At 42.0% G+C, this 23,542-nt stretch overlaps 2 protein-coding genes across 2 annotated transcripts; one reads left to right on the top strand and one right to left on the bottom strand.

Annotated features, from left to right (window-relative positions):
* Positions 1–5,861: 5,861 nt before the first annotated feature.
* LOC129119947 (putative G-protein coupled receptor 19) lies at positions 5,862–7,118 on the bottom strand. The gene has a single exon (XM_054632192.2). It carries the CDS (start codon positions 7,083–7,085, stop codon positions 5,862–5,864), a length of 1,224 nt encoding a protein of 407 aa, XP_054488167.1. The 5' UTR covers positions 7,086–7,118.
* Positions 7,119–10,380: 3,262 nt separating this feature from the next.
* On the top strand, positions 10,381–23,504 carry MRPS35 (mitochondrial ribosomal protein S35). Its single transcript, XM_054631786.2, has 8 exons — positions 10,381–10,615; positions 12,104–12,147; positions 12,981–13,148; positions 13,541–13,601; positions 14,583–14,722; positions 15,466–15,575; positions 16,042–16,111; positions 23,048–23,504. Exons 1-8 carry the CDS (start codon positions 10,426–10,428, stop codon positions 23,318–23,320), a joined length of 1,056 nt encoding a protein of 351 aa, XP_054487761.2. The 5' UTR covers positions 10,381–10,425; the 3' UTR covers positions 23,321–23,504.
* The last annotated feature ends 38 nt before the right edge of the window (positions 23,505–23,542 follow it).

Genomic DNA, 23,542 nt, shown 5'->3' on the forward strand with positions numbered 1-23,542 from the left:
CTTCACAAGGATATGCTGAACATAAACTAAGATTATCATGACTTGTACACTGTGGTATTAGAAAGATGGTGCATGTCCAGATTGAGACACTGGGCTTCCGTTCTCTCCAAAAGTTTGCCAAGTGAAATGAAATGTATCTTTTTTTACCACACAGGCAAAGATATGATGTGACAAATTGCCTTTTATGAGTGCTGGCAATGCTTCATTATTTTTGTACAACATAGATAGTCTACAAGGCTGACTGCTTGACCCAGAGTAGTGTCTAAGAATTCCATAAATCCCTCATTTCCATGACAGAATGCCAGTAAGAAATTAAACTGACTCCTGCACTTATGAAGGTTTTTTCCTCTCTGTTCAAACTAAAACTAAAATATTTTCTTGGAAAAATGAACAGAAGATGCAAGTTCTTCAAGAAATGCTTGAACTTCTTAACAGCTGTGATGTGAAGTGTCAACCTCGTAATATGATGCATATCATGAATGTATAGATCTTAGAATTATCATAAATGTATAAAACTTATACTAAATCATACAATATTATCCAAACAATTGTTGTTATGTTGACTCTAATAAACTCTATCTGCCTGATGGAAATTAAAAAAAAAAACAATTATTCACATGATCATTAGAGGGGGAACTAGTAGCAACTTTCAGGTCAGGTTGTCTGCCTGTTCTTACAACACCTGTCCCTTTCATTTCTTGAAAATTCATCGACATTGTAAGCACCTGGGCCTAAATTTTATTCTGAAAATCTCTAGTTCTGCTTTTGACTGGTTGGTTAAAAAGCTATTCAGCCACTTTTGACCATGCAGACAGAGGAAAATAGGTATCTCTTTTAAAATAAACCCCACTGATAACCGACATCCATAACCATCCCAAAACAAAACCAGCAAAGCACAAACAGCTTGTGTACTGGAACCATACCCTGAGGATGTATCTCTTTCCAAAGGATGTTCAGTGGTACCCATGGGATTCAGCACCCTGGAGAGAGCAAAGAGACCCTGCCCAAAAACCCTCTGCCCAAAAACCCTGGCCCAAGACCCCCACCCACCCAAAAATCACATCTCACCACCATTTAGTAACTAAGGGGCACTCCAACTCCTGATTTTATCTTATTTTTATGAGTCCGGATGAGTCCACAGCCATCCAACACACACCTCCTAAAAAACCCCTGCATTTTTAATTTCAGCAAGGATGTCAAGTATTCAGTTTATCTTTGTGTGTGTGTGCATGTGTATGTGAAAAATCTCAGCTAAGCAAATCACTTGCATGGCTTAACTATTATTCCACAGTCGTTCAGGGTACATTTCAGTTTTCCATGAAGGACATACATACTCTGTGCCTCAGTCTCTTAACTCAGTATCCTGTTGCTATGTTAGGTTGTCTCTCACGACAAGGAGGGAGGAAGATGAAAGCTGAAGAACTGGATGAAAGACCTGTCAAAGAAGTGTGTTTTCCTCTGCTGTAACTGGGAAAGGTTTTGATTCCATGACTTTTGCACCATAGCTCAGCAAACTTTCAAGAGCACTAATTTCTATTGGACAAAAGCCAGCATCACACGTTTGCCATTTGACGCACTATGGGAAATGAAACAATAACTATAATGCATTCCATGAGAGTCATTTTAAGAATGATGCAGCCAAATTTCACTGTTCTCATGTTATTCCACCTGGACAATCTTGGTGTGTAGTTTAAGTGCTCTTCACCAGCCAGCAGAATTCTTTAATTAGAAATCATAGTATAGTTTTATATAAAGCCACAGCATTTTCAATATCCGGATATTAATAAAGCAGATGAACTAAAATAGTCTGCTACCATGTAGAGCAAAGTATCTGTTGTTATGCTTATGTTGCATTAAAGGAAGACAAAATTACTGCATGAAATAGGTTCCCTATGGTCACTGCTGAAGAGGTAACCAGATAGGAGCCACAGAGAACCTTCACATAATAAGAGGCAATATAAATTCTTGCATAGTGAACCTCAGCTGTTACTTGATTCCTTTCTTCAATTATATTAAGTGTCCCAGCATTGTTTGATTGGGTTTGTTTAAATCATTAGTGATGCACTGGAGGAAAAGGATACTGTTATTGGTTCTAGGGTTGTAACAGAATACCATGAAAAGTGGGTGCTTATTTCAAGTATATCTGAAAAGATTGACCAAAATAGAACTATTGCTTCAGGAGAGACTCTTTACATAGGAGCTGTGTGTTATAACTGAAGAGGCAGTTTGAAAAGATGACAATGATCCTTTCAGGGTAAGTACAGTTGGGCATTTTTACATTTACATGTATGAGTTTAAAAAAGTCAACTAAGACATTTTATGAATTTAATCTAAAGTTTCCACAAAGCTTCTTTTCTGTCAGCTGTGGGCTCTTTTATACAACCTTCAATTGATTACCAAGTTGATATTAAAGAGCAGTAAACTGAACTTTAAATTCTTAATGTACCAGGTCTACTTTACCTTCTTTCTCAGCTAAGCTGGAGCCTCAGCCAGTAACCCCTGTGAAATTATTTACCTCATGCTCAAAGTGGAGCATATTTTCTTATTTCTTACTTCCATCTCCTGTAATTTTTTTGAGAGAGCTGTCTATTGCTTTCTCTGGCAGTTCTAAACCCCTCACTGATTCCAGAGCACGTAACACGCAGTGCACACGTGCAGCAGGACCAGAAAGTCAGGCTTAGTGTGTTCTGCAGAGATTTAAAAAGCACAAGCACAAAGGCTGGCCAAGGGTCTTCCCACTGCATTCCAAGGAATCCCAACAAGCCAGGCTGACTTAGCTCTCCTGCACACAGAAGGATGGAGGGCTCCCTGGTGAGTACCACTCCACCACTCTGGGTGCTCAGAATGTCACCCAGGATGTTTCCAGCAGAGAAGCAAATCCTACATTCTTCCCACAATTAACACATTCAGCTGGATATGACGAGCTCAGCAAAGACACTTGGCACCTGAGGCACTTCAGTTTTGTCCACCTTTTGGAAATCTGGGACTGTGTTTAGCTTATCGGAATCCAGGAAATCTAAATAAAGGTATCTGTGATAAGATCTGTTTAAAATTTGTTGTAGAAAAGAAGCTGCCTTGGAAGTAAGGATTGTGGAAGAAGTGAGTGAGCTTGAGAGCTGTGTTCTAGCAACTAGAACATCCCATATGTGTTTCTTTAAAAGCACCCTCCTGAGCAGGAGGATGTTCACTTGATGTTCATCTGGAGTAAAACTTACCAAAAGCAGCAGTGTGCTGAACATGGATCACTCTACTGAATGTTGACTTGTGAACAATAATTGTGACTTACTGGCTTCTTTCTAGGAAAACTAGGAAAATTTCGTGAGGATTTTAAAATAAATCAATAACTTTTGGTACTGCAACCCAGGACATGCAAGTGACCCACAGTGAAGTAATGAAATATGAACTCAAAGAAACATGTAACACCTGCAGCTGATCTTGTTCTGGGACTGGCACTACCTGCTTTCAACAAAAGGTCTCTTCTTATGTTACCCTAATGTGGAAAATGAGATAAAATTCTGAGTGGCTTCTAAGTAAGGATGTTCTAGTGAGAATATAGAGCAGGACTTCAGAAGGTCAGTAAGACTGGCTTAAGGCATTGTTGAGTATTTGTAAAATGCACTAATTATATTAAGTACCACTGTAAACCGAAGAGTTCTCCAACCCTGAGCACTAACTCCACTCTCTATCTGGCATTCAGGTGCACAAACTGAGTGGCAAAGTGTCTGTCCTGAGGATGTACAGGAGCAGAGGGGTGTGGAAATAAACAGCATTTCTCTCTGCCTTGACAATGACTCCTCATAGTGAGGGAAATGGGGTACATCTGACACATATGATGAAAATGAAGATGCAAATATTTACTCTTTTTTTTATTGGAAAAGCAGTTATTATTTATAAGAGATACTTATGAATGCATTATATAATATTCAGTGCCACTTTATATCCCATGTGTACAGCATGAGGAATGTATACCCTCTAGAGGTGTGTCCATGCACCTTTCTACTGCTAACAACTCAATTTTTAGTTCAGGATATGAAATCCTCAATTTTCAGGTTCAGGATAGATTCTAATTTTTTTGGGTGCTCAAGCCCAAATGCCCACTCAGATGCCTTGCTGTCTTTGACCTCTGGACATGTTCATTTCAGAACTAACTTTGAGAATACAAAGATTTAGATAATTTAAATAATTAATCTTAGCTTTGAACATTTATCAGACACTCCTACGAAAAATTCCATCATCTCTTCCCTTGTCCTTTTTCCATCAGCTGTTAACAACAGATGGACATTCCATACCTCAAAATTTGTAAAATTACCAAAAATCTTGTGGAAATCTGTAATTGCAAGGTTTATACTTCAATTAGCAGTTGCAATTACTGTCTACCATTCATAATGCATTCCGACCAATAATTGTGCTAAAGTGGATGAGGTCATTGTGAGATGCTGTATTAGCAATGAAAGGGTAAAATACATTACAGCCCTGTTGTAATATGAAACAAATAGATTAAAACCAGAACTCATGGGCACGGCCAGGGGCACAAGCATATTGCTACCAAAAAACCCAATTAACATCTGCACAAACATGTCCTGAGGCACAGGAAAAAATGCTGAAATTTAAGGAAAGCAGCACTACCTGGTCCAGATTTACATATGACAGCATCACCATCTTGTTTCCATGGGGAAAATGTTCCCAGGGATGAATCCATTTGTGTTTTCCTGAAAAGATCTACAGAGCTTTGCTTACAGAGGTTGTTGAAAGAGCCTGTGCGTGTTTTGGGGAGACAAATAGCATGCAGTGACTGAAAAGTTGTATTTTTAGTTGTGAAGGGAGAAAACTGACTTGGAGGAGACTGAGAGAAGCCCTCAGCGGGGTCTGCAGCTTCCTCCCTAGGGAAAGCAGAGGAGCAGATACAATCTCTGCTCTCTGTGACCAGAGACAGGACCTGAGGGAATGGCTGGAGCTGGGTCATGGGAGGTTTAGGTTGGATATCAGGGAAAGGCTACCCAGGGAACAGCCCCAAGACTGCCAGTGCTCCAGGGGCATTTGGATGACACTCTCAGGGATGCACAGGGTGGGATTGTTGGGGTGTCTGTGCAGGGCCAGGGCTCCCTTCCAACCCAGGATATTCCATGACTCCATGCAATGGAATCATGGCTCTGTGGCTCCACAGCCACACACTGGAACAGGCCCCAGGATGGCAGAGCCTGAGGCTCCTCCACTGGGGCCTGTGTGGAGGAGGAGTCCTAAGCTGTGACTTGGAAATTTGTCCAGGAACCCCTTCTGCAGTCCAACCCTGCTGAAACAATCTGCTGCAACTTTTCCAGGAGGAGGTTATTCCCAAAGAGAAATGGAGGCACAGGAAGACTGGAAGGAGACAGAATCCTAGAATTGTTTAGGTTGGAAAAGACCCCTTAGATCATCCAGTCAAGCCATTAACCCAACACCACCCTGTCCACCAGACCAGAGGGGTCTGAACAAGAGGGACATGCCCAGTGCAGGAATATCCCCAGGGACATACTGGAAGGAAGCCTAGATGGCTTTGGGTGGATTCAGACATTTCTACACTATGGCCCATCCCTTACAGGGATTGTAACAAGCGGTATTTCTTTCTTTTCCTTTTCTCCCTACAGAGTGTGTAAGGACTCTTGTAGATTCCAGGAAAGGAGTTCTCCAAAGCAGAACATGAAAACTGAAATAAAATAGAACAAATGCATCAAACACAAGCCATTAAATAATACAGAACATTTATTTTTTTTTTAATACCCTAGAAGCTGGTCTAAAATATGTACCTATTTATTGCTTCAAGAGAGTGAAAGATGCTCCTTCTTCTGGGGGAAGATAGCACTCCACAGCTCATCCATTCCTTTTCAAAGTAATGAAACCCTCTTGGCAAATGTATTTGTGGGATTGGAATCACCAGGCCTGGCATGCTCATGCTCCTTGACTTCTCTGTTAAAAGCATCACAGGTGAGTCTTTGGTGAGGTTGGGCTGGGATAATGTGATTATTTTCAGCTGTCCTGGAACTGGTGGTAATGGTGTAGATGTTGCTTCTGGGGTATTTCCACATGCAACAAATTTCTAGTATTCCTCTTCTGAACTTTGCATCATAGATGTAGAAGAGGATCGGTTTAGAAGCTGAGGAACTGAAAGCGATCCAGGTGATGGCCAGGAAAAGCAAGGAGCTCTTTCTGTAGTCTGTTTCCTGTGGGTGCCACAACTGTACCATGAAGAAAGGCAGCCAGGACAGAAGAAAATTCAAGACAAAGATGAAAAACAACTTGGCAGTTTTCACTTTTCTTCTTAAGACAAGATTCATTGTCCTCCTTCCAGCTGTGTCCTCAGTCCCACTTCTCCAAATGTAGGTGAAGAGTTTCTGGTAGCAGCGGATAATGAGGAGTGATGGGATCAAAAGCAACAGCGCTGAGAGGTGGAAGACACCAGAGGTGACTCCTAGCTCAGAACTGGGGAGGAAGAAGTTGCAGTGGTGGTCACTGCTGGAGCCATAGAGAAAACAGGCCGGTGATGCAAACAGAGCACCACAGAGCCAAGAGACCAGAGTCATTCTCTTGGCTTTCTCCCTGGAAACTCTGAAATTCAGGGGATGGATGAGAGTGTAGCATCGATCCATGCTGATGGCGAGGAGCACATCGATCTGGACCCCGGGCGTGAGGTACTGGATGTACCTGGCCAGCCGGCACACCCCGCTGCCCAGCACCCACCGCCCGCAGCTCAGCTGCAGCAGCAGGAAGGGCGCGCTCCCCACGCTGCTCACCAGGTCTGCACACGCCATGGACGCCACAAAATAGTTGGGGGTGGACTGTGTCCTCCTGCTCCTGTGGATCACTAAGCAAACCAGGAAGTTTCCCATGACAGAGATCAGCCACAGCACTCCCCAAACCACGCTGGCAGCTGCGATTTCCCCCAGCTTCAGCCCATACTCTACCAGAGAGTGGTTCCTGCTGGGGCCGGCACCTGGGAATGGAGGTTCTGCCATCTCGTAGCCAGCAGGAGGGGAGGAGGCTTTGGGGCTGCTCGTGTTCTGCATCAGGAGCAAGGTAAAGAGAAGAACAGGACCACTGCTGTTATCCATGCTGCGAGAAAACTCAGCTACGTCTTTTGCTCAGGCTGCGGACAGAGAGGAGAGAAAAGGTTTTGTTGAAGAGCTCTGTGTGAAAAGTGTGAAAGTAATCAATAACACATAACTCTATGTAGTCTCCATACTCCTTAGAGTAGTAGATTTCAGAGAAAAGGGTCAGAAATATATGGAGACACAATGTGTCATGGCAGAGAATGTTAAATTTCATGCAGAATTTTAGGAATGGCCTGAGCATTTCAGACAGGCATTTCTGTCTACGGAAAGATGAGTGTCCCATTCACAGGTGGTGATTGAGGTGCCATGCCACCAGTGCAGGTAAGCTGCAAACTGAGTGAGCAGAACGTGCCCCACTGATCCCAGAAATGAGCTGTACTTCCTGCTGTCCACGGAAGTGTCAGAAAAGCAGACCAAGAGGGTTCCTGCATCCTTGACTTGACTTTGAGCTTTAAAGCAGAAGGAAAATACTGAGGGAGGAGGTCAGTGTCTTCAGACAGATGAGATGAGAGGCTGGGGGAGGGATGGGGGAGCTTTTTGAGTTCCAGCAGTGGAGCCTCAGCTTGTCAGCACTCTCAATACATGTGGCTGCAGTCAGCTGCTGAGCATCTCTGTGCTCTGAGAAAATCCAGGGAGATGGGGAATGTCCTTACCTTGGTCAGGGGCCTTCCACCCTGGCAGCAGCAAGGCTGACCCTTCACAGCAGGACCAGCCCAAAGGTTCTGCAGGTCTATGGGTGACCCAAGGGACAACTGAAGGACTGCCAGAAGCAACCGACACCAACAGTCAACCAAGAACCTCTGCCCCCGATTTTGTAACAGAGCCCTACAAGCTGAGAATCGCTGTGGCCCCCATGCAGCACCCAGCACTGGGTCTGGCTGACCCTCATCCCGTGCAGCCTGCCCAGGTACCTCTGCAGAGCCTTCCCAGCTTCCTACAGATGCACAGCGCTGGCACAAATTGGTGTCACAGCCCAGTGGGGCACTCGGCACCCTCAGCCATGGTCGTTGCTAACGGTATCAGACACGATGGGCCTTGCCCAGCTCTGGAAGGACAGCCACTTTTGGGTGACACCTTTTCCATGATAATAACATGTTCTTTGATAAGCATATGAGCAGCCAAACCCTGCTCCCCTCCAGTGCTCAGTAACTGGGGTTTTATGAACTGGTTCACCCTTTCAGAATTTCAGAACTTTAATACTCATTGTCTTGCCTGCCACCCCACAGTCAAGCCCTTCAGGAAACAGAGTTTTCAATTCCATGCTGCTTTTATTGCCCCTCCTCCTCCTGCTGATTTATCCCAAGGCAGGAAGATGCCTAATTCCTCTTCCTAAGCATCTCTGAAAGCAAATGCAGTGGAAGGTTGGAAAAGGCCTGGTAGCCAAATGGGAGAGGCCCTCTGTTAAAAATTCCTCTACAAATCAGCACCAACTTTTGCTGTAAGAGAGCACTGAAATTCCTGGGGTCTTGGGATATTACTAACACTGATATTGCAGAGCAAAGAGCTCATCGGCTCAGACAGCTGTGGATCTCCTCCCATTAAAACCAGCAGGTGGTGAATGTATGGGATGCATACATTCCATACATGCATTGCTTTCCAAATTTTGTTAAATTTCACTAAATATAAATGCCTCCCCTGGAATGTGGCCATTGAGAAAAGATGTTGGACTCTAGGTTAGTTGTGCTGCAGCAGAGAGGAAAATTCAATTACTAGTTTATCAGGGAAAAAATCCAGTTAGAAAGAAGGAAAGAGAAGCAAATGGAGCAGGAAGTCAATTTTCCAGTAAGCAAAAGCATTCAGAGGCATTCAATTTTCCTTGTTCTGATTCCACATGATGTTTGTCAATGTTTTGATTTTCTAGATATAAACAAATCACATAGTCCTTTCTGTTTACATGCTTTTCTTAGATTTTTTTTTTCTCCTCTTAAATTTCCTGTCCTTCAGGATGATATACTGGTATATTTTACACAAAATAAATACATCATGGGTAAAATTGTACATATCTTTTTCAACCAGACTTGGAAATCTGGGCAGTTTACTGGGACCACCTGTGCTACCAACAGTTTTGTTTCCCTATCTAGATTTATTTTGTGGCTAAAACATTAGGAGAGCTAAAAGGAGCTTTCCCTTGAAAAGGAGGTTCCATGCTGGAAATTCTCATTGTGCCTGTTGGTATTTCACTTTATCCCTAGTGAGTTCTAAGGCCCCAGCTCTGAGCAGTATCCATGTCTTTAATACAGGACTTTCCAGGCAGCTATTTAGATTACTTTAAATTTGAAGCTGTTTCACTATGAAATACGAGTGAAAACCTTGAGTCCTTTTTGCAGAGTATTTCCTAGAAAAGTCACAGCCCATTGTAATTCAGATGAGGTGTTCAGTGTGTCTCAGATGTAGCCCAGCACAATTCAATTTGTTCTGCACCAAAAAAAGGGGGCTTGAAGGATCTTCTGGAAAGAGGTGAATGTGAGAGATAGGAAGCTCTGGTTGAACAGCATGAAGGAAAGATTAATGCCATCAAACTTTTAGCAGAGGGTTTTGATTACTGCTTTTAAGAAATACACAGGACTGTGGTTTATCCTAGCAAATTTTACTGGCTATTGTGGTTCGATTTACAGCTACACTGACTTAAAGTTTTCTTCATTAGTTGCTGTGTGGATCTCCTGTTCTGCACTGTATTGTATGGCTGTTTTCACCAGTCCTCCTTCCCTTGGGTTATGGGGGGAAAAAATAAATCCCCCAAAAATAAATTGAAGCAGACTGAGGGGAGAAGTTGCATTTTAACTTGTGAGGGGAAAAAACTTGACTTGGAGGAGACTGAGGGGGCCCCTCATGTCCGTCTGCTGCTTCCTCATGAGGGGAAGCAGAGGGGCAGCTCCGAGCTCTGTTCTCTGTGACCAGGAACAGGACTTGGGGAATGGCCTGAAGTTGTGTCAGAGGAGGTTTAGGCTGGAGATCAGGGAAAGGTTCTTCCCCCAGAGGGTGTCGGGCACTGCCCAGGCTCCCCAGGGAATGGTCACGGCCCCAAGGCTGCCAGAGCTCTGGGAGCGTTTGGACACCGCTCTCAGGGATGCACAGGGTGGGATTGTCGAGGTGTCTGTGCAGGGATTGTCGGGGTGTCTGTGCAGGGCCAGGACACGTTTCCCACCCGGGATATTCCCAGCTCAGGGCTCCACAGCAGCGCTCAGAGACAGCGCCCGGGCCGCCTGCGCTCTTCCCGGGGCAGAGCGGCCCCGCGGGGCTCCGTGAGGGCGGCGCTGCCGCGTTCGCCCGTGCGGGGCCGGGCCCGAGCCGGCCGCCGTCGCGCCGGGCGGGGCCGCGGGAGGAGCGCGGCGGGGCCGGGATGGCGGCGCGGGCCGGGCGGTGCTGCCGGGCCGGGCTGAGCGGCGGGGCTCTGCTGTCCCGGGCTCTGCTGTCCCAGGCTCTGCTGTCCCGGGCCGCCGGCGGGGCCCCGGGCACGCCTCGCTGGGGACGCGCCGCTTTTTCGTCGGCGCCCGCGGTGAGCGGCAGGGAAGGGCCGCAGCCTCGGGAAGGTGAGCGCGGCGTGCCCGGGGCGGTCGGGCTGCACCGCCGGCATGGCGGGACGCACGGCGGGCAGGGCTGCACCGAGCGGAGCCTGTGTTAGGTTGTTCCCAAGGGGAATTTCATCGCTGTGTGTACTCCTGGGAAGCCTTTGGTGTCGTGCCTGGCCAGTGCCAGTGGGAGCGGTGGGTCTGGGTTTTCCCAGCCTTTTCCCGGTGGGCGTCTGGAGCACGGCAGGTCGCTGAAAGCGCCTCTGAGTGATGTCCGGTGATGCTGTAGTAGCTAAAGGTGTCATGTCCTGGCCTGAAATTACAGATGTTTGTAACAGGAATAGTGAAGTTGTTGTGACGTGTGGCTGTATGTGAAAACACCACGAAATAGGTAGCTCGAGGGATAAAGATGTTATCTGAATATTATCTCTTGCACCACCCTGAACAGATGTATTGTTCGGTTTAAGATTTTAATAGCAAGAAAAGGATGAAGAGACATAAAGTTCTCAGATAAGGGGAACAAATAACATGTGAAATCCACAAGTTTTTATGGGATAGGGTTGTAAGACGAATGACATAAAAAAGAAACCAAACATCCCTTCTTAAATCTCAGTCATTGCTTTATGCTAAATATGTACAATCGATGGAAACTCTGAATTCAAACCAGGCTTTTGAAAATAAATGTCATCAGGCTCACCTTTGTATGTCTGAGGCCACATTATATTCTGGTATTTGTTTTGGGCAGTAGGGTTTGGAAGTGTTTTAGAGTTTGAGGAGGAGGAGGAAATGAGGGCAGACAGGCATGCAAAGATCAGTATTTAGTTTGAAAATCCACTGGTATTTGGTGACTTTGGTGAGGGCATCCCTAGGGAGCCCTCACCACAGCTCCAGGTGAAATCAGTGAGCTATAGAGCCAGGAGAATCCCAGACCTGAAATGGATTAAACTCTTTCACTTCCCATTCCACTTTCTCTGGAAGTGCCCAGGGAGCAGGATCAAGGTGTTCCCCACCCCCGGTTCTAGAAGAGGAACAATCCAATGTCTGAACTGTTCATGCAGAGGTTAGTTGTGCTGCAGAGTGGCACAGAAGAGGGGGTGAAGCTGTGCTGTCAGAAGGAAAGGATGGAGCCATGGCACTCTCCTTTTGGAAATTGGAACTCTTAAGTTTATCCATCTTGTGCTGCTGGTGGAGAGTGGTTTGTGACTACTGTGTGGGAAAGAGGAAAGGGAGCGTAGGAATGAAGGCAGAAATGTTCTTCATTTTTGTTCTTCGTTTTTGTCCTCCAAGTTCTTTTCCATCTTATCTTTTACAAAGTTAATTGGTAATCTTCAGTATTGGGTATCTGATCTTCCCCTTCTTCCATGGAAAGATTGAGGATTATTTCTGGATATTGTCACAAAACCACAAAAACTCTACAGACTTATGCTACATTTTTTGCTTCCAAAACTATAGAATAATTTCTTTTAAAAATATGTTTTTGTTAATCTCTTTTTTATTTCCTTCTTTCAGGCTCAGTAAGGAGAAGAGGCAGGACACCACAATTTGTAAGATCAGTAAGTACTGAAACTTACAGGTAGCTCAGGTGTTTGGGAAAGTTTTCTAAGCTGTGTGTTGTGTCAGTTTGCCCAGCAGCCCCTTCTGCAGTCAAATCCTGGTGAAACAATCCCCTGGGACCATTCCAGGCCAGCACCACCTTCTGTAACCTTTTCAGTTTGTGTTATCAAAAATATAACACTAAGCTGATGTTTAACTTGCACTGACACCAGGGAGTGCAGGTCTGAAAATAACTTAAAGTTGCATTTCCAATAACCCAGACATGTCAATGCTGTTTTCAGATTGAGTTTACAGGATTTGTGGTGCTTGCTTTCTGGCATAAAGCTTTTCTTTTTCTAAGAGCATTTGACTGAAAGGATGGTCAGTTTTTGGAGGGTATGAGCTATTTCTGCAATGTACTGATACTTTGTCCCTGCACTGGAATTTCCATGGCAAGAAATTTCAGCATTATTAATTATGAACTGTTCCACACCTGCAGAATTCCAGAATTTTAGAACTCATTGTCTTGTCCCTCACCACATGTTTGGGCCCTTTAGGAACTCTGTACTGGTTTGATTCCCCCTCCTGATTTATCCCAAGGCAGGAAGATGGCAAGTTCTTCTTCCTAAGCATCTTTGCCATCAAATGCAATGGAAGACTGGGAAAGGCCTGGCAGCTAAGATGGAAAAGGCCTCTGCTAAAAATTCCTCTACAAATCAGCACTAATTTTGGCTGTAAAGGTGTCTGGAAATGTCCAGCTGTGGGAATTGGTTCTTGAAATCATTGTTTGATCCTGCCTTGTGTTATATCCCATGTATCTCCTGTCCCACTTGTCCCCCTTTCCCTTGATCAGGCTGCACCTCCCAGGACAGAGAGGATGGCTGTGGATCAGGACTGGAGCAGTGTGTACCCAACAGCAGCTGCCTTCAAACCTGCCTCTGTGCCTCTCCCAATCAGAATGGGCTACCCAGTGAAGAGAGGAGTGCCTCCACCAAAAGAAGGCAACCTAGAGCTTATCAAGGTAAAACATGTGCCATGGCTGGGGGGTCACTTTTAAAGTTACTGTTCACTAAGGCTGCACTGCTTTGATTGGAATATTTGTCTTGGAGACTGCTTTCTGCTATTAAGTCTTATAATCCTCTCAAGTTTCCAAGTGGTAACAAATATAAAGTTAATTAACAAGTGAATGATATCAGGAGACTTTTTAGGGTGATCATGCCTGTGACTTTTGTCACAGAGTTAAGCCTTTCCCTAAATCAGACTTGAGAAGAGTGTGCTTAAATGAATATTTCCTTAAGCATGTTACACTGCCTTAGCAAATGTGAGAAGTGTAATCAGATTTCAGTAATGCTCATTTACATCTGATCAGGCAAAAAGCTCTTCTTTTGGTAACTCTTAATGTGTCTGTTTCAGATCCCCAATTTTTTGCATCTTACTCCTCCTGCAATTAAGAAGCACTGTGCAGCTCTTAAAGGTGAGACGAGGGGTTGAGGTTTTTTGATTTTTTTTTGTTTGTTTGTTTGTTTTTTGTTTGTTTAGTTGGTTGTTTTTTTCTTTTTAAACCATCTCTGTAAGTTTTCAGACAAAGCAAGCTGTAACTGTGTGTGATGGAGGTGAGGCATGGTACACTTGCGGAGCTGGTTATTCAGTGGGCTGTGGCTGGTACTGTCTGCTTTCCTGCTGCTGCCAGGAGTCATCCAGGTGGTAGCAGATAAGTCTCAAGAGGTTGTCAGCACAAGAGTAAGACTGAAATGTTACTTTTGCACGAGACCTTGCTTGAGCTGATGAGTTGGTAGTTCAGTGCTTTCCAGAAGGTGAGTGAAGAAAGTGACTCAGTTCTCAGAGAACTCTGTGATTGAACAGGCTTCAGTCAGTAGCCATTATGGGCTGCATTTAATGACCAAAGAGCTATTAATATGAGACCCTCTGTTAGAGCAGGGTCTACTGGGGAGATACAGGAGCTACTGGAGACCAGGAGCATCCTTCCACCCAGCAAACCTGTGAGGGGAACCTGAAAGGAAGCCTGTTTTGTGATGAGGGTGGTGAGACACTGGAAGAGCTTGTCCAGTGAACCTGTGGATACCCCATCCTGGAAGTGTTCAAGCTCAAGTTGGGCAGGGCTTTGAGCAGCTGGATCTAGTAAAAAATCCCCAAAGCAGTAGGGTCACTTCCAACCCAAACCATTCAATGATCCTGTTTGGCACTTGTGAGGCTGCATCTGCAGTGCTGTGTCCCTTTTTGGGGAAGCCAGTACAAAGACAGACAAGGCAATACAGGAGCAAGTCTAGCAGAAACACTGCTGTTAGCTAAATGAGCATGGTTTCTAAGACTAGTACTTTTAAAAACATATATTGCAATTCATTTGAAAGAACAAAAAAACCCAGCCAAATACACCAGAGGTACAGGTATGTAACAGACAGATATTAATTGGAGTGTTTTTCTCTTTATTGTACAGATTTCTGCACTGAATGGCCAAGTGCTCTGGACAGTGATGAGAAATGTGAACAGCATTTTCCCATTGAAGTTGAAACAGTAGATTATGTTTCTTCAGGGACTTCTATTAGGAATCCCAAAGCAAGAGTGGTGACCTTAAGAGTAAGTAGTAGTTTTGGTAAACAGCCTTTGATTCAAACCCCTAAATGCTTGGCTTTCTTTTCCAAACATGCAAGTGTGGTCTTCTGTAAGGAAATGAGAGAAATTGAGGGAATTCAAACTCACACACGAGTGAGTATGTCTGTGTGTTCCTGACCAAATCTGTCCATTCATATTCACTGGCCTTGGGACTTGTAAGGCATTGTGAAGGTGTGGGGATACTATGCAGGTATAAATTGTTTGAATACTCACATTATTCTTGTCTTATTTTAAGACTTCAGTGTGATACAATCTGAAGAAATTCTGCAAATTATGAACTGTTCCACACCTGCAGAATTCTAGAATTTTAGAACTCATTGTCTTGTCCCCCACCACATGTTCAGGCCCTTTAGGAAATAAAGTTTGCAACTCTGTACTGGTTTGATTCCCCCTCCTGATTTATCCCAAGGCAGGAAGATGGCAAATTCTTCTTCCTAAGCATCTCTGCCATCAAATGCAGTGGAAGATTGGGAAAGGCCTGGCAGCTAAGTTGGGAAAGGCTCTCTGCTAAAAATTCCTCTACAAATCAGCACTAAATCAGTTTTTTAAACCATCTCTGGAAGTTAGACTGTGCAGGTATAAATTGCTTCCTGAATATGCATCCTGAATAGCTCTCCTTGATAGAAGATCTACCTGTCTCAAGTACTTCCAGAGTTCAGAGTTTGGGTTTTCCAAGGAGTTAAAGTTGTTTTCTCCTTTTCTTGAAGGTTAAACTTTCTAACCTGAATTTGGATGACCATGCAAAGAAGAAGCTCATTAAGCTCGTGGGAGAGAGGTACTGTCAGGAGACAGATGTGCTCACAATTACAACAGACAGGTGAGCTGCCAGAAGGACACAAAAATATTGTAGCAATGCCCACAGCTGAGAAAGGACTGGGTGTCTTCCACTAATACCAGTTATTGTCATGGTGAATTATTATAATTTAAGGCTAAAATGGGAATTAAGTAACACTACTCCTGCTATTAACTGTTAAAAACACATTTTAAAAGAGTTCAGACTTAATGTATGTTGGATTCCACTTTGGCACGGGGGCAAAGAAGTTTCTAATGTCTCCAGAAGATGTGTAAACCCTTGGATATTGTATGTTTTCCTGCTGCCTTGCAGCTGCCCATTCTCCTGTGTTCTTATTACTCAAGCCTCCATGAGGTTATTCTTGGTTGTGTGAAATTGAGAAGTACACAGGAATCAACCACTCATTTCCTAAGATTCCCTGCATTACACAGTAGAAAGTTTGATGGTAAGTTTTAACCTTTTGTTCAGAAAAATGTTTCTGCATTTCCAGGTGTCCCCTAAGAAGGCAGAACTATGATTATGGCATGCACCTGCTCACAGTTCTGTACCATGAATCCTGGGTAAGCAATTGTGCATGGACTCTCTAAATGTGCTCTCTGTTATATTTTAAAGTAAATGACCTTACAATTCTATTCTCTTCCAACTCACTTTTCTTCAAATTCAACCAAGAGAACATTTTGCAGGATTCCAAACTCCTGTCTGTTAATTAGAATATGTCTTTTCCTGGGTTGCAGTAAACTGGCTGTCATTTGGAAGTGTTCTTCTTAAATGCTCTCTCACATATCTTGTCTCAAGCTGACTGCTTTTCTGAGCTCCCTCTTGCTCAGAAAAGGGGCAGCCTTCCCACTTGCTGACTACAGATGTTCCTTTCACAGGGAATTCCTCACACTTGTCTGCTGTATTTTTGTGGTGGTGTTGGTGCCCTTCAACAATTTTACAGGCATTTTTTACAGAAAACAAGTGAGCAGTGTGAACTGAAATTGTTGTTGTTGGAAATCCATAGTAATGTTTTGGATGACTGAACTTTGTTCAAATGTCCCATGTCACTATCCCATTGTTTGAGACAGACAAAGCCTTCACCATCTCCATATGTCACTCTTACAGAAGTTGTACCTTATCCTCTGCTAAAGCTCATACTTACTGTTTTCAGTTGTTCTAGAATGGGAAATGTCTGTATTTAGCATTTTTTATGAATTGTTCTTGATTTTGATCACTGCAGTGCTGATGTTAAGAGCGTCCTAAGGAGGATGAGATATATTTCCCTTTCAGTGGCAGTTGCCTTGAAGGATAATTTTGTAATTGTAGAGTGTATCAAATTAAATCGGTGGTGAAAGATAACATTTGCTGTGGATTTCAAGTACACGTGGATGTTTTTCTCCCCAACAGCATCACATTGGATTACAGATCTTAAATTAATGGCAGACTAGTTTCCAGCATTAAGCAATGACAAGGGAGCTAGACAGTGCTCACTGTAATAACTTCAGACAAACACCACGGCTGTGCTGGGCTCCAGCTTTAATTAGTGCTGGCAGACAGGGCTATGCAATATTGATATGGGAGTGTTCAGTGTGTATTGAATATGCACAAGTCTCTTGCACTTTTATTACCTTTCATTCTCCACGTTAATATTTGATGAGTTTGTCAATCAGTTGTAATTGTCTTTGATTCCCATGAAAAATTAATGGTTTCCTGAGACATGGGATTTTATTTTGTGTGACATGTTTTATTTTGTGGCATGGTTTTATTCCCCCTGATCAGGGATAATGCCTTTTAATAACTTGCTGAAAGATAGTTTGGATCCATTTTGTAAACCATGAGCAAACAGTGTGTGGTTTATTTTCATTTACATGAACTTTAATATTGGAGGGGGATGGACAGGGCCTGGCCTTCCATTTAGGCAGTAACATCAGTCCTGTTTGCAGAACTAATTGTAGGATTTGATGACTTTCCCAGCAGAGTAGTGCCACACTGTTAATGCATGTGGCTGGTGGAATTGAATCAAAAGATGAGGGCAGTGTTCCATTCCTGCTGAGTGAAGGAAAGCTGGATCCATGTAACTTCTGCCCTCAAGCCTGAAAACTTTGCCCATGATCTCTTAAAATGTGGCAGAACTCCTATGATTTATGCTAATAACTGGTTTACTGTATTTTGTCAACTGGAAGCATGCAGAGGGGGAAATGTTATATGCAGATATACATCAGGAAATGGAATTTCAAGTGTAATTATGTTTTAGTTGCCAGGAATACATCATCCTTTTATTACAGTTAGAAATGCAGTATCAGACCCATGTGTTCACTTATTTTAAAACAGTCTTAAAAATCTTCAAAACCTAAAAATGTTCATTTATTTTCTCATTCTAAAATACTTGGAGATGTTTTGCTTCTTCTTTACTAGTTGTCTGCTTATTAATCAGATATTTGTGTTTTATGAGCTTTCAGAATATATTAATTAGATGGCTGATTTGGCCAATTAGTAAGAATTTAATTTGTCTTCTTTGGACTTTTTCTGTACTTCCTTTCAAATTATCCCCCAGGATTGTGCCTGGATTGAATTAATCAGTGAAAGAGTGAGCTATATTGATGGATTATTAATCAGCAGCTTAACCAGTTGCATTTTTGCTGCTGCTTGTATGCTGTAACATCACTCCAAACCTGGATGTGTGTTTATGGTACAAGTGGTTTTTAAAGAGTTAGAGTTTGCTGCCCTCGAGTGGTTGAAAGGATCATGGATGGATTTCTTCTCATAGCTTGGATTAATCAAGTATATATCACTCAAAAGTCCAATTCTGTCAGGAGTTGAAAGCAGGAATGGGAAGCAAATGCAGCACAAAGTCAATTTTCCAGTAATGAAAAACATTAGGAGTAATTCAATTTTTATTGCTCCAATTCCATGTGGTGTTTCAATGTACACAGGATGAGGGAGAGTGAAGGATCTTGATTCAGCCTTGCTAAGCTGAGATCTTAAAAGATCACTAAAAAGTTGTCCTGGATTTTCTATTCTCCACTGCTTCTTACAGTAAGAAACAGAAAGGTGAGGGAAGGATAAAAATGAAGAATGGGCAGACAGCATGGAACTGGAGGCTTAATTAAAATTTATCAACCCTGCAGCTGTACAGCTTGATTGAATTTCAGAGGAATTACTTTTGCATTTCTTTGTAGAGCTTTCAGTGGCAAGGCACTGGTGAGATGCAGTGTCTGTGTTTGCATGCTGAATGGGTATTTTTACCTGACCACTGATGATAACACTCAAATCCATCATACAGCTTTTCTTTAGGCTTCATCTTCATTGTTTTTCAACTACAGTCATTTTAAGCCATTCCAAATAAACATCATTTTTACCACTTCAGGTTGTGCCAGTAATACTTTGTAACAGCAGAATTTTGCAGTTTCATAGTGGGAGTTGGAGTTTACCTTGTAATTCAGCCTAAAATATGTGGAAAAGATATGAGTGGACTGTTGAAACCTTAAGCAGGTCTCTGGCTTCTTAGGATTCCAAAGTTCATGCAATTTTCCAGAGCCAGACACTAAACTTGAGAGCATCATTAATTATGAGAGCATCATTAATTATGGGAGCATCTCTTATGTAGTATTAGTCTTTGGGGCAGAGTTCTGGTTTTTTTTCTCTGCTTGTTCTCTTTTTGTGTTACATGTTTGTACCTCACTGGAATTTTTATCCTCATAGTTTCTCTTGATTTTCCCTTGACCCTCTAGAGGTCCTACCTGTCCTGTGCCATTGCAGTGTCCTAGAAAATACAGTTCTACTTATTCAGAAGAATGGATTTTAATTTACTCTACATCACCAAGCAATTAAAATTTCTGTACCCAATCTCATATCATGCAAATAGGTTTTGCCTTTCTGCAAACTTCAGTTGATACTTCTGAGTTGTTAATTAAATAGTACAGATCAAAGTGTATTATATCCAAAGAGATAAGCACATAGTTGTTTTGGCAACTCCTCTTAGGATTGAAGGTTCCCAGTAACTTGGAAAATGTTAGCATAGCTGTCATTTATTAGTTGAAAATCTAAGATTATTGTACCACACAGAGCATCTTTTATTTCAGTGCAATACAAAGATACAGGTGTATTTATTCCAGGCTATACAGAGTTTGAAATTCAACTTGGCATTTAAGGAACTTTGCTTCCCCTCAAAAATAATCCTTTTAAAATAAAGTACCTGGTCTTTGCTACAAAGCATTAAATATTTAACTGTTCAAACCATTGACAAGAATATTAACCAACAAGAGTCATGCTTTTAATCTTGCCCTCAAGACTTCTGTGTGCCACTAGAGAAATTTTAGTTCAAATGTTTTTCCCAAAAGGAAGATCAGGGAACTGAAAATTTTAAGCCTCTGTATCACTGCAGCAACAAAACTGTGCAAGTTACACAGGCAGAAAAAACCCCAAGCACATTGATGGTGAAATGTCTGCTTAAGAGATCCCAAATTTTTTTCCTTTTTTCTGCACTTTAAGGTACCTTATAAAGTGAAGCCTTTTGTTAATGGCTTACATGTAAAAAGCAACTTCACTGTCCAAAGTCTATTTCAGCATTCATACTCTTTCAGAATTCAGATTAAGCACTGTAAAAGCTTGTACATCTCCCAAAATACTGGCTTAAACTGTAGCATAAAACATTTTCTTAGAAACAAAACCTTATTATGTTTATGGCATGGAAAAAATAATTCTTTATTTTTGCATTAGGAAGTGAAAAAATAGCCTTTTATGCCTCTTTAGTCATAGGTTTAGATCTTTGACTTTATATGGAAAATTGTTTTCTGGTGTTTTGGTTTGGGGTTTTTTGATTGTTATTGTAAGTTTTTTAAGAGGAAAAGGTTGAAAGTATAAAGCTGAGTGCATCTTTAGCCAAGCTGCATAATACTGAGATTCTGTCTTATGTGTGATAGAATGAGGAAACCATTTTTAGTGAATTCTTGTTTTTAACCTGGTTCACAAAGTGGGGATTCTAGGAAAACATTACACAATATCACACTCAGATTCCACTTCTCACAGTTTATTCTCACTTTTAAACCCGCAGTTTTAAAACTAGTGAACAGTTTTTAACATGTTCACTAACGCGTTAAATCTGCAAGGGACAAAAATAATTCAGCTGATAAAATTTGAGTGATAAAGACCTAATTTTTGAACTTTATTTAATTGTCCTTATTAGTTTTATTCATAACACTTTAAACTGAGACTGCAGCACGTGTAACATTTCCACTGTTCAGGCTTCATGGTGCTTGTCTACCTAGAGTATGTTTCCAATTGCCTGTATAATTCTACAGTGACTTTTCTCTTGCAGTAAATTCTGTTGAAAATATATCAAAGTTTCACTGGATACAGTTTGCAAAAACTAATGGATTTGGAAATCTCCCCCTACTGTCAAATCCCTTCCTGCCTTCCCCCTCACCTCCCACCACGCAGTCAAGATTTTAGTTTAAAATCCATGTTGACAACATCATTCTGCTGGGAAAGATTCCAAGAAAGAAATACTCAACAGTTGCTTTAAAATCTTACTTTGTAATGCTCACAAGAGGTAGACAAATCTTAATCTGTTTTATCAGCATGCATCTCCAGAATCCTGTGAGTTGTTGTGTACAGAGAAGGATATTCCTGAAGAGATAAATGTAATACTGTCATTAGTCCCTGTTGTCTCTGCTGTGACTTAGAGGTGTTTAAAAGCCTCACAGGGATCTTTTGTTTGAACTTCAGACATGAGTTTGGTCCAGGGAGTGACCAGCAGTGATACCCATATTCCCTTACCCCTGAGAAACCCTATCCCTGTGAGAGAGGCTTTGGCTTGGAAATTCTGTTGGAGTTCAGGGGAAAAAATGTCTTGGATAGCCACTCTGCAGATAACTAGGGGATGTGTAAAGCAGGATGATGCTGTTGATTTAAAACTCTAAATCTCCACCCTGGATTGCAGGGTTTGTCAAGCAGACAAGGAACAGTTCACTGGGCCCACTTGTTCCATTAATATTTCAGCAGTACAGGGCTACAGGATGTCCCTTTGTTCCTGTTTTTCCCCTCCAGAAACTGAGTGAGGTCCTTTTACTCCTGTGCTTTATTGTGTCCAGGGTTTAATGTCAGTCATATGAACCTCTGAGCAGTGTGAATTGCTGCTTCTGACTAAACATTTGGACTCAGACTCAAAAGACAAGAGATGCCATTTACCAGGTGCAGGACACAGCAGTTGGGAAACTGTTTTAAATTCAGATAGAGGCATCCAAGCACACAAGAGTTGCAGGGTGAAAAAAAATCTTGCTTAATTAAAGGTTATTGAATACTGGTTTGGTTTGTCTGCAGCAGCCTTGATGCTTAGTGGAAAGAATAACCTTTAAACAAACAAATGAAAAACAATACCAGCACACACACCCCACCTTACCTCCTTGCCAGAAAAGAAAAAACAAACAAAACATACCCTGAACAACAACAAAAAAAACTCTCTTCCCCTGACTTGCAACATGTTTTTTTCGTTCTGAATAGCACAGCTAAAAATTTACTGAAGAGTCCTTTTTGGCAAGTGATTTTAGAAAAACCAAAATCAATGTGATGTAAAGGCTTTACTATAAGGTTTCTTTGAATATATTTCCAGAGAAATGCAAGTTTTATTTAGGCATGATTTTATAACAATTGTAAGAAAAACATGAATAGGAAAACTAAACCCAAAATACTTCAAATTGTAATTCTTACAATAGGTGAGGTAATATAAAGAAATGACATATTGGTTACATCAGTAAAGTACTAAATAATTATAAATACTCAAACATACAGCCTGCAATATATAAAAATGCAAATATATATTACTGAAGCATCTGTATTTATCAAAGTACAATAAAAATAGCAAGTTACAACATTTGAAATATTCCTTAAAGATTCTTTCGAGGCCTGCTGGAGAGATGTTGAAAGACAGAATTGATACAGAGCAAGTGTATTTATGGGCACTGGGATGGTGTCTTCTGTCAGTGCCCTACTTATGATCCTGTCTAATTTTGCAGCACTGATTGGGTAGTGATCAGCACCTTGTGGATAGAGATTCTCTTGAGCAATGTATTTTGCAGGAAGAAGAAATGGATTTGTTGGTGGTGCTTTTCTTCATGAATCACATCATGGGTTACTTGTTCCTGTCTCACTTTCCCCCCACCAGCCAGTGCAGCCAGACCAGAACCCTGTGCTAGGGATGTAGTTCTGCTTCCAGAACTGCAGTGTTGAGGGCTCTTTAAAATTACTACTCTGCAAGGTTTTTTACTCATTATGTACAGTCTATAAGCTTTTCCTCCCACTCTGACTCAGCCAGTTGTATCTGCCTGATACAGAAAGAACCTGATGAGTGGGAGAAAGGTCATCCTGCTCATACAGGCATGAGTTACAAGGAGGAAATACCTTCCACCATGAATGCAGTTTTTATTTAAAGGGAATTGCTATGAGAGATCAGTTTCTTCAAATTATCGTTGCTTTATTTCACTCTTGGGTAGTTTGTAAGGTTGTGCATTTTCTTTCAGAAAACTGAGAAGTGGGAGAGTGAGAAGTCTGAGGAAGACATGGAAGAGTATATCTGGGAAAACAGTCGCTCTCAGAAAAATGCCTTGGACACACTGCTTCGAATAAAAGCTTCAGAGAATGTCAGTAATGTCACTAAGGAGGAGCTGCTGGCATCTGAAGTGGTTAAGAATTACAGAAACTCAGTCATTGCGCTTAAAAATGAAGGTGAAACAGAAAGTAACATATCTCAGTACAAGGAATCAGTGAAGAAACTACTGAATATACAAGCATGAGAAGAGCAGATTTGCAGGTACACCTGATCATTACAGACATGTTCAACCACTGTGTTAGTATTTCTGATGATATGGATGTATAATTATTCAGAACTTGGGCCAAAAAATGAAACTTGACTATGAGTTAAGTCCTGTCCATGAATCTTGTCTTTTGAATAAAGTATGTTTGGATCCATACTGGTAACTTGAATGTTTTATTCTGTGTTTTGTTATAGCATGATC

This window comes from Agelaius phoeniceus, chromosome 5 (genome assembly GCF_051311805.1).
Source record: "Agelaius phoeniceus isolate bAgePho1 chromosome 5, bAgePho1.hap1, whole genome shotgun sequence".
NCBI classification, from domain to species: Eukaryota; Metazoa; Chordata; class Aves; order Passeriformes; family Icteridae; genus Agelaius; species Agelaius phoeniceus.

Excerpts from the sequence above, each read along its gene's own strand:
- MRPS35 (XM_054631786.2), top strand. The coding sequence starts at position 10,426 with ATGGCGGCGCGGGCCGGGCGGTGCTGCCGGGCCGGGCTGAGCGGCGGG. Across the intron at positions 12,148-12,980 it reads CACCACAATTTGTAAGATCA|GCTGCACCTCCCAGGACAGA; the intron begins GTAAGTACTGAA and ends TCCCTTGATCAG. Across the intron at positions 15,576-16,041 it reads CTCACAATTACAACAGACAG|GTGTCCCCTAAGAAGGCAGA; the intron begins GTGAGCTGCCAG and ends CTGCATTTCCAG.
- LOC129119947 (XM_054632192.2), bottom strand. The coding sequence starts at position 7,085 with ATGGATAACAGCAGTGGTCCTGTTCTTCTCTTTACCTTGCTCCTGATG.